Source organism: Spea bombifrons, chromosome 2, assembly GCF_027358695.1.
Source record: "Spea bombifrons isolate aSpeBom1 chromosome 2, aSpeBom1.2.pri, whole genome shotgun sequence".
In the NCBI taxonomy this organism is placed as follows: domain Eukaryota; kingdom Metazoa; phylum Chordata; class Amphibia; order Anura; family Pelobatidae; genus Spea; species Spea bombifrons.
In genome coordinates, this window is record NC_071088.1 from 74,453,317 (window position 1) to 74,466,051 (window position 12,735).

At 39.0% G+C, this 12,735-nt stretch overlaps 1 protein-coding gene across 1 annotated transcript; it reads left to right on the forward strand.

Annotated features, from left to right (window-relative positions):
* Positions 1-612: 612 nt before the first annotated feature.
* Positions 613-9,148, forward strand: NLE1 (notchless homolog 1). Its single transcript, XM_053457292.1, has 13 exons — positions 613-759; positions 1,460-1,596; positions 1,699-1,916; positions 2,047-2,126; positions 2,916-2,992; positions 3,105-3,202; positions 3,995-4,187; positions 5,139-5,274; positions 6,032-6,078; positions 6,599-6,801; positions 7,148-7,307; positions 8,225-8,295; positions 8,719-9,148. The coding sequence occupies exons 2-13, from the start codon at positions 1,462-1,464 to the stop codon at positions 8,729-8,731; spliced, it is 1,431 nt and encodes a 476-aa protein (XP_053313267.1). The 5' UTR covers positions 613-759; positions 1,460-1,461; the 3' UTR covers positions 8,732-9,148.
* Positions 9,149-12,735: the final 3,587 nt, after the last annotated feature.

The following is a 12,735-nucleotide window of genomic DNA, read 5'->3' on the forward strand; positions in this document are numbered from 1 at the left end:
ACTTTTAGCAGCAAGGTTTAACAATTATGATGGGGTGCGCTAAGGCTCCACAGTGTGTAGTTTTCAAGGCTCTTTGGTGCACAGTTGTACCCTTTGATGTTGGCATTAATGACTTCTGTGGATTTCTGGACTTCAAGGCATTTCTTATCAGCGTCTTACTTACGATTTTTTTTCTACCAAAAACAGCACTTCGTATTTATTCAATAATATAACTGCTAATAAGTGAGTGCAGATTTCACAGCGTACTATTATCGCCACACAGCCAGATCAAAACCAAGACACATACATAGGACGATGGCCCAGTATCTTGGTTTGGTCCAATGTTCCTATGTCCCCGCATAACACAGTGACAGCAAATGTCCCGTAAATTAAACGTCACTAAATGCCACAGCCGAAAGTTCTAGCGCTACAGCGCATGTCTCAAGCTCCAAACACATGAGTTGTACAAGCCCCTTTAGATCCTAGCTCCCCAACAGAGCCGTTTTGCTGGAGTCATCTGCCAATATTTTGTTTATGCACGTTGTGAAAAAAAGTTACTTTCATGTGGCTTTTTGTAAGTTTCTGTTATATTTTAGAGATTCATGACAGGAACCGATGATGCCTCTACTGCTTAACACAGCCTTGTGGGACAGGGAAGAATGCGCAGGCTGATGACGTCAGCTCCCTCTCTCCACGTGTTTACCGTAAATACATGTCTGCCGGCTGCCGGGTAGGAGTTTGTCGATTCACTGTGTGTCTGGGGTTGAGAAGAATTAACAGGTAACAGTCTGAGTGCCATATATAATGTAATGCATTTTTAAATGGTTCAGTACAATGTGGCCGGTGGTGCTTTATACATGTTTCCTTACGTTCGGGAACCAGCCTGCTTTGGGATTCATCTAAGCATATTTCAAGACATTTAAGGTCTCTTAGAATTTCTTTGTCGGACTGAATAACCTTGTAGACAAACTTTTTATTTTATTTTATTACCAGAATTCGACATTACTCATTAACTTAAAAACTCAACATGTAATGTTGTCCTTTACTAAGAGTGCAGGAGATAAATAGCTTCTCATCGGAATTGGTAGAGGTTAATACATACTCCCTAACCTTTCCTTCCTGCATCCCAAGACAAAGGGGGTAGGGGCCAGGGGCCACACGCCACACAGTTTGGTGACCCTGCAGCATTGAGCTCTAGGGTACCCAGTACAGATACTGGGTAGTTTGGAGCTCGTTTACCAGCGTTTAGGCTGTGTGTGTCTTTAGAAACGCAATGCTGTCTGTGCACAGTGTATTTCACTGTGCATAGGCAGTATTTTTTCATTTGACGGGACCCCTAAAAAAATGGCACTGTCCTGGGAAATTTGGCCCTGTCGACAGGTATGCTAATACAAAGACAAGACCAATGACTGATTAAGGTCCTACAGCAGGGTAGATTGGCCAAAAGTTGAATGATAAAAAATGGTATATGTATTTGCAGATATGACGGAGGACATAGGAAGACTTCTTGTCCAGTTTAAGAATGAAAATGGGGAAGTGCTGGGAAGCCCCTTTGATGTACCTGTGAATATAACACCTGATAAATTGCAGTTAGTCTGCAATGTTCTCTTAAATGAGGTAAGTCTGTTGAGCTATCAATCCTGTTGGAATCATGTTTAACCTCCTATACCAAAAAAGCTAGCATTTAATTTTTTTATTTTTTTTTAAATGTATTTTCAGGAGGATCCACCGCCTTTGGCATTTTTTGTCCATGAAACCGAGATTCTAACGTCCTTGGATAAGACTTTGGAGAAAGAGTCGGTGGAAACAGAAAAGGTCTTGGATATCATCTACCAGCCACAAGCTGTCTTCAAGGTCCGCGCTGTGACTAGATGTACCAGCTCCTTGGAGGGACATACTGAAGCAATCATTTCTGTAGCTTTCAGCCCAACTGGAAAGTAAGCTTGTGCTTTGTTATGAATATGAATTATAACTTAAACCTCTTTATGAACTCACTAGTAGGTGCTACAGCCCTGCAATCACAAAGTAAGAGATATAGCTCTGTGTTACTGTTTCTCTTTTCTTCAGATACCTGGCCAGTGGGTCTGGAGACACCACAGTTCGCTTCTGGGATCTAAACACAGAGACACCTCATTTTACTGCCAAAGGTATTCTGCTTGTTTTCTTCTAAAATCTAAGATAACGTTGCTAGATAAACTGTATTGATTTAGAGAAAAAGCTGCTGCTATCAGGAGGAAATCCCTCCTGTCCCTTGACTGCACCAGCCTGAATTACCATGGACCTCTCCTCCTTTTTTTTTACTTAGTTGTTAAAAACCTTAAGTGACTAACTTAGATACCTTTCCATAACCTGCTTCTCATGCATTCCCAGCATTCTCTTGAGTGCTATCTCATGATTTGTAGAGCATAACCCATGGACTATTGAATGTGAGTCTTTACTATACACCATAGAAAGAGTGCTCTAACTGGGAAGTTAAACTGTTCTGTTCCGTTACACCGAGGCTGGCTCTACGGACTCTGCTGGCCCTGTTTAAATATAATAAAATATCATATAATGCCAATGCTGGTTCCCCAGAAGTAAGGATTGATGTCGTCAACGGAGTTGTGACTATTGGTCCAAAAAGACATTATTTACAGTTCATGAGTGTTATGTGAAGGTATCGGTTAAACTTGTTTTAAAGGAAATAATCCAGTGCAATAAGGATCAGTCACAGAATGCTTTCCATCTTCTAAGATCCAAAAATGACTAACAATAATCCCTGTGGGATATAGGTCTGTAATACATATATGTATTTAGTGCATTTGTTTGTTTGAATTTTTTTTTTTTTTTATTGTGCATCTCTTTTGGTTTCAGAGCTGGTCTCTTTAATACGATAGGCCTGCGTAATTTTTTTTTAAAGTATGTTTAGCTGATTGTATTGTTCTTGACATTTGTAGGACACACACACTGGGTGCTCAGTATCGCTTGGTCTCCAGATGGGAAAAAACTTGCCTCAGGGTGTAAAAACAGCCAGGTACATAAAACTGTGTTGTTAACCTTCAATCAATGGAGAGAACGGTGATCTTAGTAGAACCATTATAGTTATGTAGCCATGATTTTTTTTTTCTCTATGATTTGTTTGTTAGATTTGCATTTGGGACCCCAGCACAGGCAAGCAGATTGGAAGAACGTTAACTGGGCACACAAAGTGGATAACATGGCTTTGCTGGGAACCTCTGCATTTGTAAGTAAGCTATTTTGCTTTATTACAGAAATGACAAAATCCATTGTAAGTTAAGTAGATGTGTTAAAGGGACACTCCAGCCATCATATGCACTTTAATGCATTAGAAGCTGAGAAGTCCCTTTACATTTATTTCATGGTGTCCCTGTTGCAAATGCATGGGGGGATTCTGCAGAAATCTTGAGCCACAGAGGAGACAGGGAGTTGCAGGTTCTACATAAGGCAATTGCTTTATTAAAGGGGAACAAAAGTCAAGAAAGCATATTAAAGTACCTTAATACAAGGTATTTAATAGCATTATTTTTTGGAATAGTTTACTGTGATATTAAACTGTTCCTTTTGAAGAAGAAAAATATTTTTTTTTAGTCAGTGTATACTTAATTTATACATGCTTCCAATTTTATTTTGGTTGTATATAAATGAAAAGGTAATGCTGCTGCGTATTGAATGACTTAGTGGAACATTATATATGTGTATGTATGTATTTTATCCCTTTGAGTTAAACAATAGTTGGCCCACAATACATAATTGCAGTTATAACTTCCAGAGCCAGCAGATTAACCTATAAAAAGTGATTCTGCAGCAGTTTCAAAAGTGATCCTTATAGCAACCACGCTAGTTTGATTAGTTCATTGGTTATGATAACTCCACTTAATGGGACAGCTATAGATTTTGCAGATCTAATATGTTCTTCTGGGTGTATTTCCATCTTTGGTTTTTTTTGGCCTGCCCAACAATGTGATTCTCTCTTCCAGAATTTTTATGGTAACCCCCTTTGCTCCCCCCTCTCTAGAAACCCTGAATGTCGATACCTAGCAAGTTCCTCAAAAGACTGCAGCATACGTATCTGGGATACTATTTCGGGCCAGTGTCAGAAGATCCTTACAAGCCACACACAGTCGGTAACTGGAGTGAAGTGGGGTGGAGATGGCCTGCTCTACTCCTCTTCACAGGACAGGACTATAAAAGTTTGGCGAGCCCATGATGTAAGTACACATTTTTTTATTTTTTACAGCTTGGCTGCATCAGTGTCTAGATAGGGCACTCAAGTGAAGATGTGTTTTCCTACTGCAGGGCCCTATCAGTATTTTAATTTTCTTATTTACTATAGTTTTATAGTACATTTATCATAAATTACTATCCCTGTGTTGTAAAGATATAAAAATGCTTGAGCAGGCTTAACAATGCCTTATTTATACGTTCCAGTCTCAGTAATAACCAAAATACATCTACACTATAAACCAAGGGTGTCCAACTTGCGGCCCTCCAGCTGCTGCAGGACTACATCTCCCATACTCCTCAGCCAGCCCCTTCGCTGAAAGAGCATTATGGGAGATGTAGTCCTGCAGCAGCTGGAGGGCCGCAGGTTGGACGCCCCTGCTATAAACCATATAATGATGGAATACAAAGCTTATCCAGCAAAAAACAATGGAATAATATTTTACAGTAAAAAAAATAATGGGATAAAATAGCTAACATACAAGGTATATAACATATCTATTTATAACAATGCTGATACAAATGATGAAATGAAAATAGAAAAGGGTCCAGATATATTATTAGAGGTGGAAAATGTCCTTTATATATAATAGTATTATTTTATGTTATTGAGAGAGTGATGGATTAGTGGGACAGCCACCCAGCAGAAGTGGTAGATGTTAATACAGTACAGTAATGCATGTTTGGGATCCTTAAGATCAATGTTTAATATTTTATATCAGGACAATATAGGCAGATTTGATGGGCAGAATAGCTCTGATATACTGTCGGATTTGTCACATGGTGCGAGTTATCTAAAACCATTCGATAACGCCAAAATGATTGCGCTCTCCAGTAATAAAACCAAGGAGTGATTATTATGCCTACAAACCACTACCCATGATTGCCTTTCAAACTGTCTTTTCTAAGTAACCATTTAAAGGCATTTTCTCTTTCAGGGAACCCTGTGCCGGACATTACAAGGCCATGCGCACTGGGTTAACACTATGGCTCTCAGTACAGATTATGTCCTGCGCACAGGGGCCTTTGAGCCAGCTGAAGCCTCTATCAATCCACAGGATATGAGTGGCCCCTGTAAGTTATATTCACATTAAAGTGAAGTCCCACCATGTGGAGCTTATTCTTTATGTTGACGCTAATGAATATCCAATACCACGGTTAAGAATAATGAATGTGAGAAAAGAAAAAAAAAAAAAATCCTAGTGGGTCAAACCCTACGGAAACCTCTGATCCCCACTGCTGCCGATCAGTGATTGCAGTATTTCTCCCTATTGAAAAAATACTTAACCCCTTAAGGACAATGGGTGGTCCCTAAACCCATTGAAAACAATGCATTTTGAGCCCATATGGGCTTTGTCATTAAGGGTTTAAATGTATTTATTTTAGAAACGTAATATTGAAATTAATGAAGCAGACCTCACTGATGTCGCATGACAGATCCCTGAGGATATCAATGGGATATCCAGTAAAAAAAAATAAAAAATAAAACCCTTCATTTAAAAAAAAAACCAAAAAAAAAAAACTGAACTTACAGTATGAGCTATTTATTGCTTTCTAATCTTTCATTTTATTTGATATTGTGTATATTTAGTTATTTTACTTCTTGGGATAAAAATATATATAGGGCTATGGGTATGCGTTTAGTGTGTGTGTATAGAATAGTCTGTGTTTGGCATACATGGTATATGCATAAACGAATTCCCTTGGTGGCCTGCTGTGTTAAGAACACTAACAAGCATCTTCAAAGCAGAGTTTGATAAATGGCTAGCTTTTAGCTGATCCAGTTGTACTTTATCTTATGTGAGGTTTTTTCCCCCCTCTCTTGATTTAGTGGAAATTCTGAAAGAGAAAGCTTTACAGAGATACAATCACATCCGGGTACGTATAAAATAAGCTTATTAAAGGGAATGTCCAGCGGAAACAAAATATTTCTCTTTGTGCTCTAAATACGGACATACTGTTTTTGTACATGCCTAGAGGTCTCTAAGTAGTGAGATTTTTTTCCTAAAAACCACACTGTGCTTTCTGAGAATGCCACAAAACCGGGATCTATTGGCAAATTCCTTCTTCTTTGTTAGTTGATATTTAGATCAGCTCAGAATTCTAGAGGCAGTATACAGAAATGGCTATAAAAGCACTGCACAGATCAGGTCATTATACCAAGCATAGAAACATGCCAATGGTTTATTTTCTGACTTGTAAGCTTATGTCCCCTATACCCTTTGGACAGCACAGTTTAATATGATGGCATTATAAAATCAATAGACAATAATAATGTTGCCACATGGAACCAGTGATTGTGATCTTCCAAGGAAAATAATTGGTTCAAATGGCATTTAGATGTTAATACAAACAGTTATTGAAGTCTAACAATTCACATTCCACCTTTATTACACAGGGGCAGGGTCCTGAGAGACTTGTGTCAGGCTCAGATGACTTCACGCTGTTCCTATGGAACCCAGCAGAGGATAAAAAGCCTATACAGAGGATGACGGGTCACCAAGCTTTGATCAACGAAGTTCTCTTTTCTCCTGACACCAGAGTCATTGCCAGTGCATCATTTGACAAATCAATAAAGCTCTGGGATGGCAAGACTGGGAAGTAAGTCATTTTTTGTTTTGATTTGTTGCATCCTGCGCTTAAAGAAACTTTAAAATAGTGAAGATTTTCAGTTTGGTTATTACAAAAATATGCAGTTCTGAAATCATCCAAATCATCTGACTTAAAGTGTTAATCTAAATAAATTTGCTCTTAAATTGTTCTGGATAAAACCGATCACACGTGTTCTATATTCCATATTCTTTTTATTAGAATTATGACTAGTAACACAAAACAAAACAAAAAGTAATATGCATAATATCCTCATGCAACAACATACGGGGATCCTGGTCTGCTTACGATCCTCAAATTATATTATGTAACTTTTTATTTTGTTCTTTAACCCTAGATTCATTGCTTCTTTGAGAGGCCATGTCTCCGCCGTGTATCAGATTGCCTGGTCGGCAGACAGCAGATTATTGGTGAGTGGGAGCAGTGACAGCACTCTCAAAGTGTGGGATACAAAGACAAAGAAGCTGTCTGTGGACCTCCCAGGGCATGCAGACGAGGTATGTGATGCCAAGTTATCGTTGGTTCATAAATATATTGTTTCTTACTGTGCCACTTTAATAACAATCTCCCACGTTTGCCCAATATGCTACACCGTGCTAACCAATATGTTATTTGTAAATTAACACCACTGTCTTCAGAGGACAACTAACTTTCTTTTTAATATTCTGTAGGAAGTACTGTGTTTGCCAATCATTAGGGTAGACATATGGCATTCTTTTGTCATTGTTTTATTATTTTGCACTTCAGACATGCACATCGCATCGTCCCCCTTTATTCTCCATTTAGACGTTGTTACAGCTGTCTGAGTCAAATCAACATCAATGGTGGGTGTTTTAGAAGTTGGCTAGTTTTTTACTGTAATGTAACTTCCTCTGCTCCATAAGGAAGAAGACACTGAGCTTGACAGTGTTTAATACAGTTGTCAAAACCACTGGTAGCTTTTACTTTGTCAAAGCTGTGTGGTTGATTATCTAACCTCTGGGCAATAGAGGTCTGTGGCAAAACTAGCATTTAATCAAATTCCTGTCCTGAGGATCGATCCTTTCTCACGTTTGCACCTTCACAAAGCCTGTCTGAACCAAGCAACATACAGCGCAAAGAATAATCATGCAGATCCGGAGGAAAGGAAGTTCAAATGTCGTCTTGTAATCTGCAAATCAAATAACATAGGCTTATTCAATTGTAACGTGCAGGATTTGGGAAGGGTGACGCATCGACTGCGGAACTCCAAAGGAACTAAATACCCAAACCTTAAAGAGAGATACATAATTGCACATATGTCTTAAAAGTAGCCCCACTCACTTTGGGTTTGACCTGAGCTTTAAAAAGTTAAAGCTTTAACTTTAAACCTAAAGTTTTTAAGCTTTTAAACTAAATGTATTTGTTAAAGTCTTCTACTTTTATGTTTTCCTAGGTTTTTGCTGTTGACTGGAGCCCAGATGGACAGCGAGTAGCAACTGGTGGAAAGGACAAGTGTTTGAGAATGTACGTATTATGTAGATTTATGATCCGAACATTTAAGGGAAAAAAATAAGCAATACAACTAACATTGAGTTAAAATCTAAAATTACAGGACATCGGATAGGCCAATAGCTTTTTTTTTGGGGGGGGGGGTTTGAATAATCAGGATTTCTCATTTGCATCTTTCATTTAAAAAGGGAAAAGAAAAAATGTCGGTGCGCTAAGCTAGTCACAGGCTCAAATAATACAAATGTATAATACGAGGCCTACCAAAATCTTTCATTTAAATACCATCATGTGTAATAGTTTTTCTATTTTTTAATTTGCAACATAGTTTGTATAGAGATTCGTACAGAGGCATTTTCAATGTTCATTTAATTAACTTAAAAGTACATATTTGCATTGATCCTACAAATAACTACCCTGCTGACTTTGTTTGTTACCTAGATGGAGGCGTTGAGGAAACTAAAAGAGGTTCTTGGGACTGCTCCTGTGATAATTAAGACTACAGTTGTGTTCCTGCAATGAAAGTGGTAGATCCTGTGCCTGGTCCATATGAACTCGACCTGAAGACCCAAGTTTGAATTTTCAATAGAAAGTTCCATTTTCAGAAAGGGGCAGACCATCCTTCCATAGTAGGCAATGACCACCTATTTCAGTATTTCAGTCTCAACAACTGATCGTACCATGGAAAATTTTTATTAACTGTACACCAACTGGGGGAAACCTAAAGCTTTTAATGGGGCCCCTTGCTGAACTGGTTGGATGGCTCTGCTAGTTTTAATGTATGTTAAGTACACTTACCTTTTAAGTGGAGGTCTATATATTTACACCATAATCCGGGCCATATATCGGAAATTAAATATATTTGGCTATAGTTGGTCTGTGTATTTTATTTACTATTTAAACACAATCACAGCGGTATGTTTAACTGGTCTGATGTTGTGTGTGTGACTTGTTACTGTAGATTAATGATGCATTTTGATATAAACAGTGGCTGTGTGGTCCCTTTTCATGGTGTCCCGCTTGCAAATGCATGGGGGAATTTTGCAGACTCCCCGTCATATGTCTTTGTCCTCCTCACCTATTTTCTGTGCTGAACGCATCTCCCTGTAGCTTACTTACCACCTGTCAGCTCCAGTGCTGGCTTGGTGGATGAAATGGGCACATGCCCAGAAAGTGCTTCAAGCAACCAATTAGCATCAATGACCCTCAAACCACAGAAGAGGACAGCTGCAGCTCCTACCTTGGGTTAGTGTTTTTTTCCCATTATTTTTCAAGAATACATACAGTACTCGCAGAGTATTTTGATGTGGGTTATTTTCCTCCATTGCCAAAGGCAGTCAACTTTCCCTTTTAATGATTGATTCATATTCATAATGTCCCTAAGCGCAGACTGTTCTACAACGACCTACATGGTGCTCTCCAATTAGTTGGGTAATAAGTTGGCTTCCTTTTATGCTGGAATATGACCAGAACGCTATATGGGGGCTAGAAAAAAACCTTTTTAGCTTTTTTTTTAGGCAAGATGAATATAGGGACTGGATTATTGAATATATCCATAAAGCTGCCATACAGGCAGCTGGGCCCTTGTATATCCAGTTTGTTGGAAATATACACTTGGTTATTAACATGGTACACTTTAGGAGGACAAACACCTACTGGATCAATGTGTATCTGCTTCCAGTTCTCTGATAGAGAATAAGTATACCTCTCGTCTGTTTTTCTTCATATAGTAGCATGTATTGGCAACAATTGGTAGTTGGACAGAAATGAAGTGTGCATTAAGCAAGAACATGGATCCCTGCCAAAAGATTGAATAACAAAGGGGACTACCTGTGAATCTGTGTGTGTGGTAACTGAACATAGCCTGGAGGTATATTTCCCATTTTCTTTTGTTGAGTGCTGGTTTGCACGATATGTAGTAAAATACTGGTAATTTCATTTAGATCACATCCCCATATCTGTCACAAGAGGGCACTAAATATCAAAAAATTTAGTTTGCTACTTGCATAGTGAATATAGTGTTTTTGTGGGGAGTTCTCTTGCATCAGTCGGCTTGTGCAAAAACTGACCTCCATTCTAGTTGCATTTTGCTCACAATCTCCATGAAAAGGCAGAGGCGTTGTATATAAGCATGGGGCATATCTGTGATAAAATTTGCACTTGTGTAATAACAATACTGATTACCAACCATTATACTAAAGTCTATGCTGAGTGTGATACTCTGAATTCTTTCAGGGCAAGTAATATTGTTGTCCTAAAAAGAAATAAAGTTCTATAAATCTGTTTCAGCGGTAGTTTGTGCACAGACCTATCACATCAACAACTAGAAACAAAAAAGATAATTTTTATTAAAATCATATGAAAAGTAAAACATGTCTAAAGACGTGTCTGTCTTGATTCCGGAGGACTTACTATTAAACATATTATCTTCAAAACTTAAAGCATATATTTAATATATATGATACCTGAGTGCCCCCTTTACATTTTTGTGTGGTCCCCCTTGCAAATTCTTGGAGGGAGTCTTTGGGATCATCCTCCCCATACACTATTTACTGTGTGGGAGATGTTTGGCTGAAAGTGTCTTCCGTCTGTGCCCATGTTGTATAATCTCCACTAGTCCGCTCCAGCCGGTTGATTTAAATTTTTAACACATTTCTGCTACTGATTTAAGTAGCCAATCAGTGGCAAGAATCATCGAACATTGGAGGAGAGCGTGGCAAGGGTATTGCGCTGCCAGTTCTGGCCTTGAAGCCATTTTGAATGACATGTCTGTGGTTTCTGCCTGAGAATACATTGTTTGACGTATTTGTTTTCTGGGAGTAAAGCTGCTGCTGACAGCTATTGCTCATAGCTGTGAACTTGGCAGTGAATATGAATGAGGGTCGCTGTGCATTGTTAGTTATTTGCTACATGCGGTGGTGTATTTACCCTCTACGGCAACTGCATTCACTACAGGGCATGCATGACGTCCTATCCCATGCTGTCTGTGCCTTTTAATGCAGTCTATGGAGGCTGTGCCTATTGAGCAGCAGCACACTGAGGAACCTGATCACCTAAGAGGGTAATCTGCTCTTCCCCTGGTACTGCAGCAGAGACCTTCATCTCCCTAGATTTGCTAACCCCAGGACTAGGCCAGCATGCCTATGTCACATAATGTCTTTTGTGTGTTCCCTTCCTCTCATCCCTTTTCTGTGTTAGTGGGGATTATTCATCAAACAGTACACTGAAATACAAAAAAAAATGTTAAAAATATACTCCCCTTACTATAATGTATAGTAAATAAAGCAGGATAAAATATTTTCTCTCATTGCAATTTGGGCAAAACACACTACCTTTTGCTTTTTCTTATCCTGTTTGTGTCTCTATTTCTGAAACTCACTTTTTTCTAGCGATGGAAGGTGCAGAGTTGAATTTATTTTAGTCACTTTCTAACAGCCTAGGTTAAAATTCCAACATGACATCTCCCATCAGCTGCTGTAACGTCCTCAACATGCAGCTATCGGTGCTTCCACTTAACTTACTCTGCTACATTTAATTGTGTAGATAAAACCTCCCATGTGGCCACCTTGCAATACATAGGAATGCAACCCAGCAATGTGATGTCCTATCAAGACATTCTGCTTCAATATTTAACAAAGCTGGTGGACAGGTAAGGTAAGTGAACCCTTCTGCCCCCCTTATCTGACCGTGCCCCCAATGGGTGTGTCCAGGTTTGGGCACCTAAATTGTTGGGGGGGGTCTTATTTACATAGTTTTGGTAAAGACCAGCCTTCTAGCCACAGTTTAAACCCATACCTGGGAACTACCCAACCTACAAGGAGCACTCCCTCTTCCGGGGAGCGGCTGTGTGGGCATGGCCAAACGCTGCTCACCCTACTTGACGTGACCAGGAGACTTAGGGAATCAGTACTTTATATGGAGACTCTGGTTCAAACCTGGAGAGTTCCTAGGTATGCTCTGAACACAACGTCTAAAATACAAATGTCCTTCTTTGGGCAATTTAAATGTTGTGAGGTATGTCATGTTCCTATGGTAAAAGTTTAATGGGGGCATGTATAACTCATTCTTAGATGTATCCTACATAATATTTTGTGGGGGATCTGCGGCAAAAAAAGGGGAAAATAGAAAGTGGCAGCGTAGGATAAAAAGTTTAGCGGCGCCAGATAACACCAACAAGCGCATTCCCGACACTTATCAGAAGATACAAAGAACAAGGGTAAGATATATCCTATGTAACGTATACCACAACATACTTAGAACATCAATTTAAAATTCACGCAAGCTAACCTGCAGGAAAGAGCAGAACATTGAAACTGAGGCTAAATTGGCATTTTTACATAATTTCCTGCTCATAGCCATTGTAGGAGAAACCTACATACGCATACACTTACAAACAATCCTATTTTATGTTTATTTTTAACATACCATGGGATCAGATATTCAAGGGATAGAATGTCA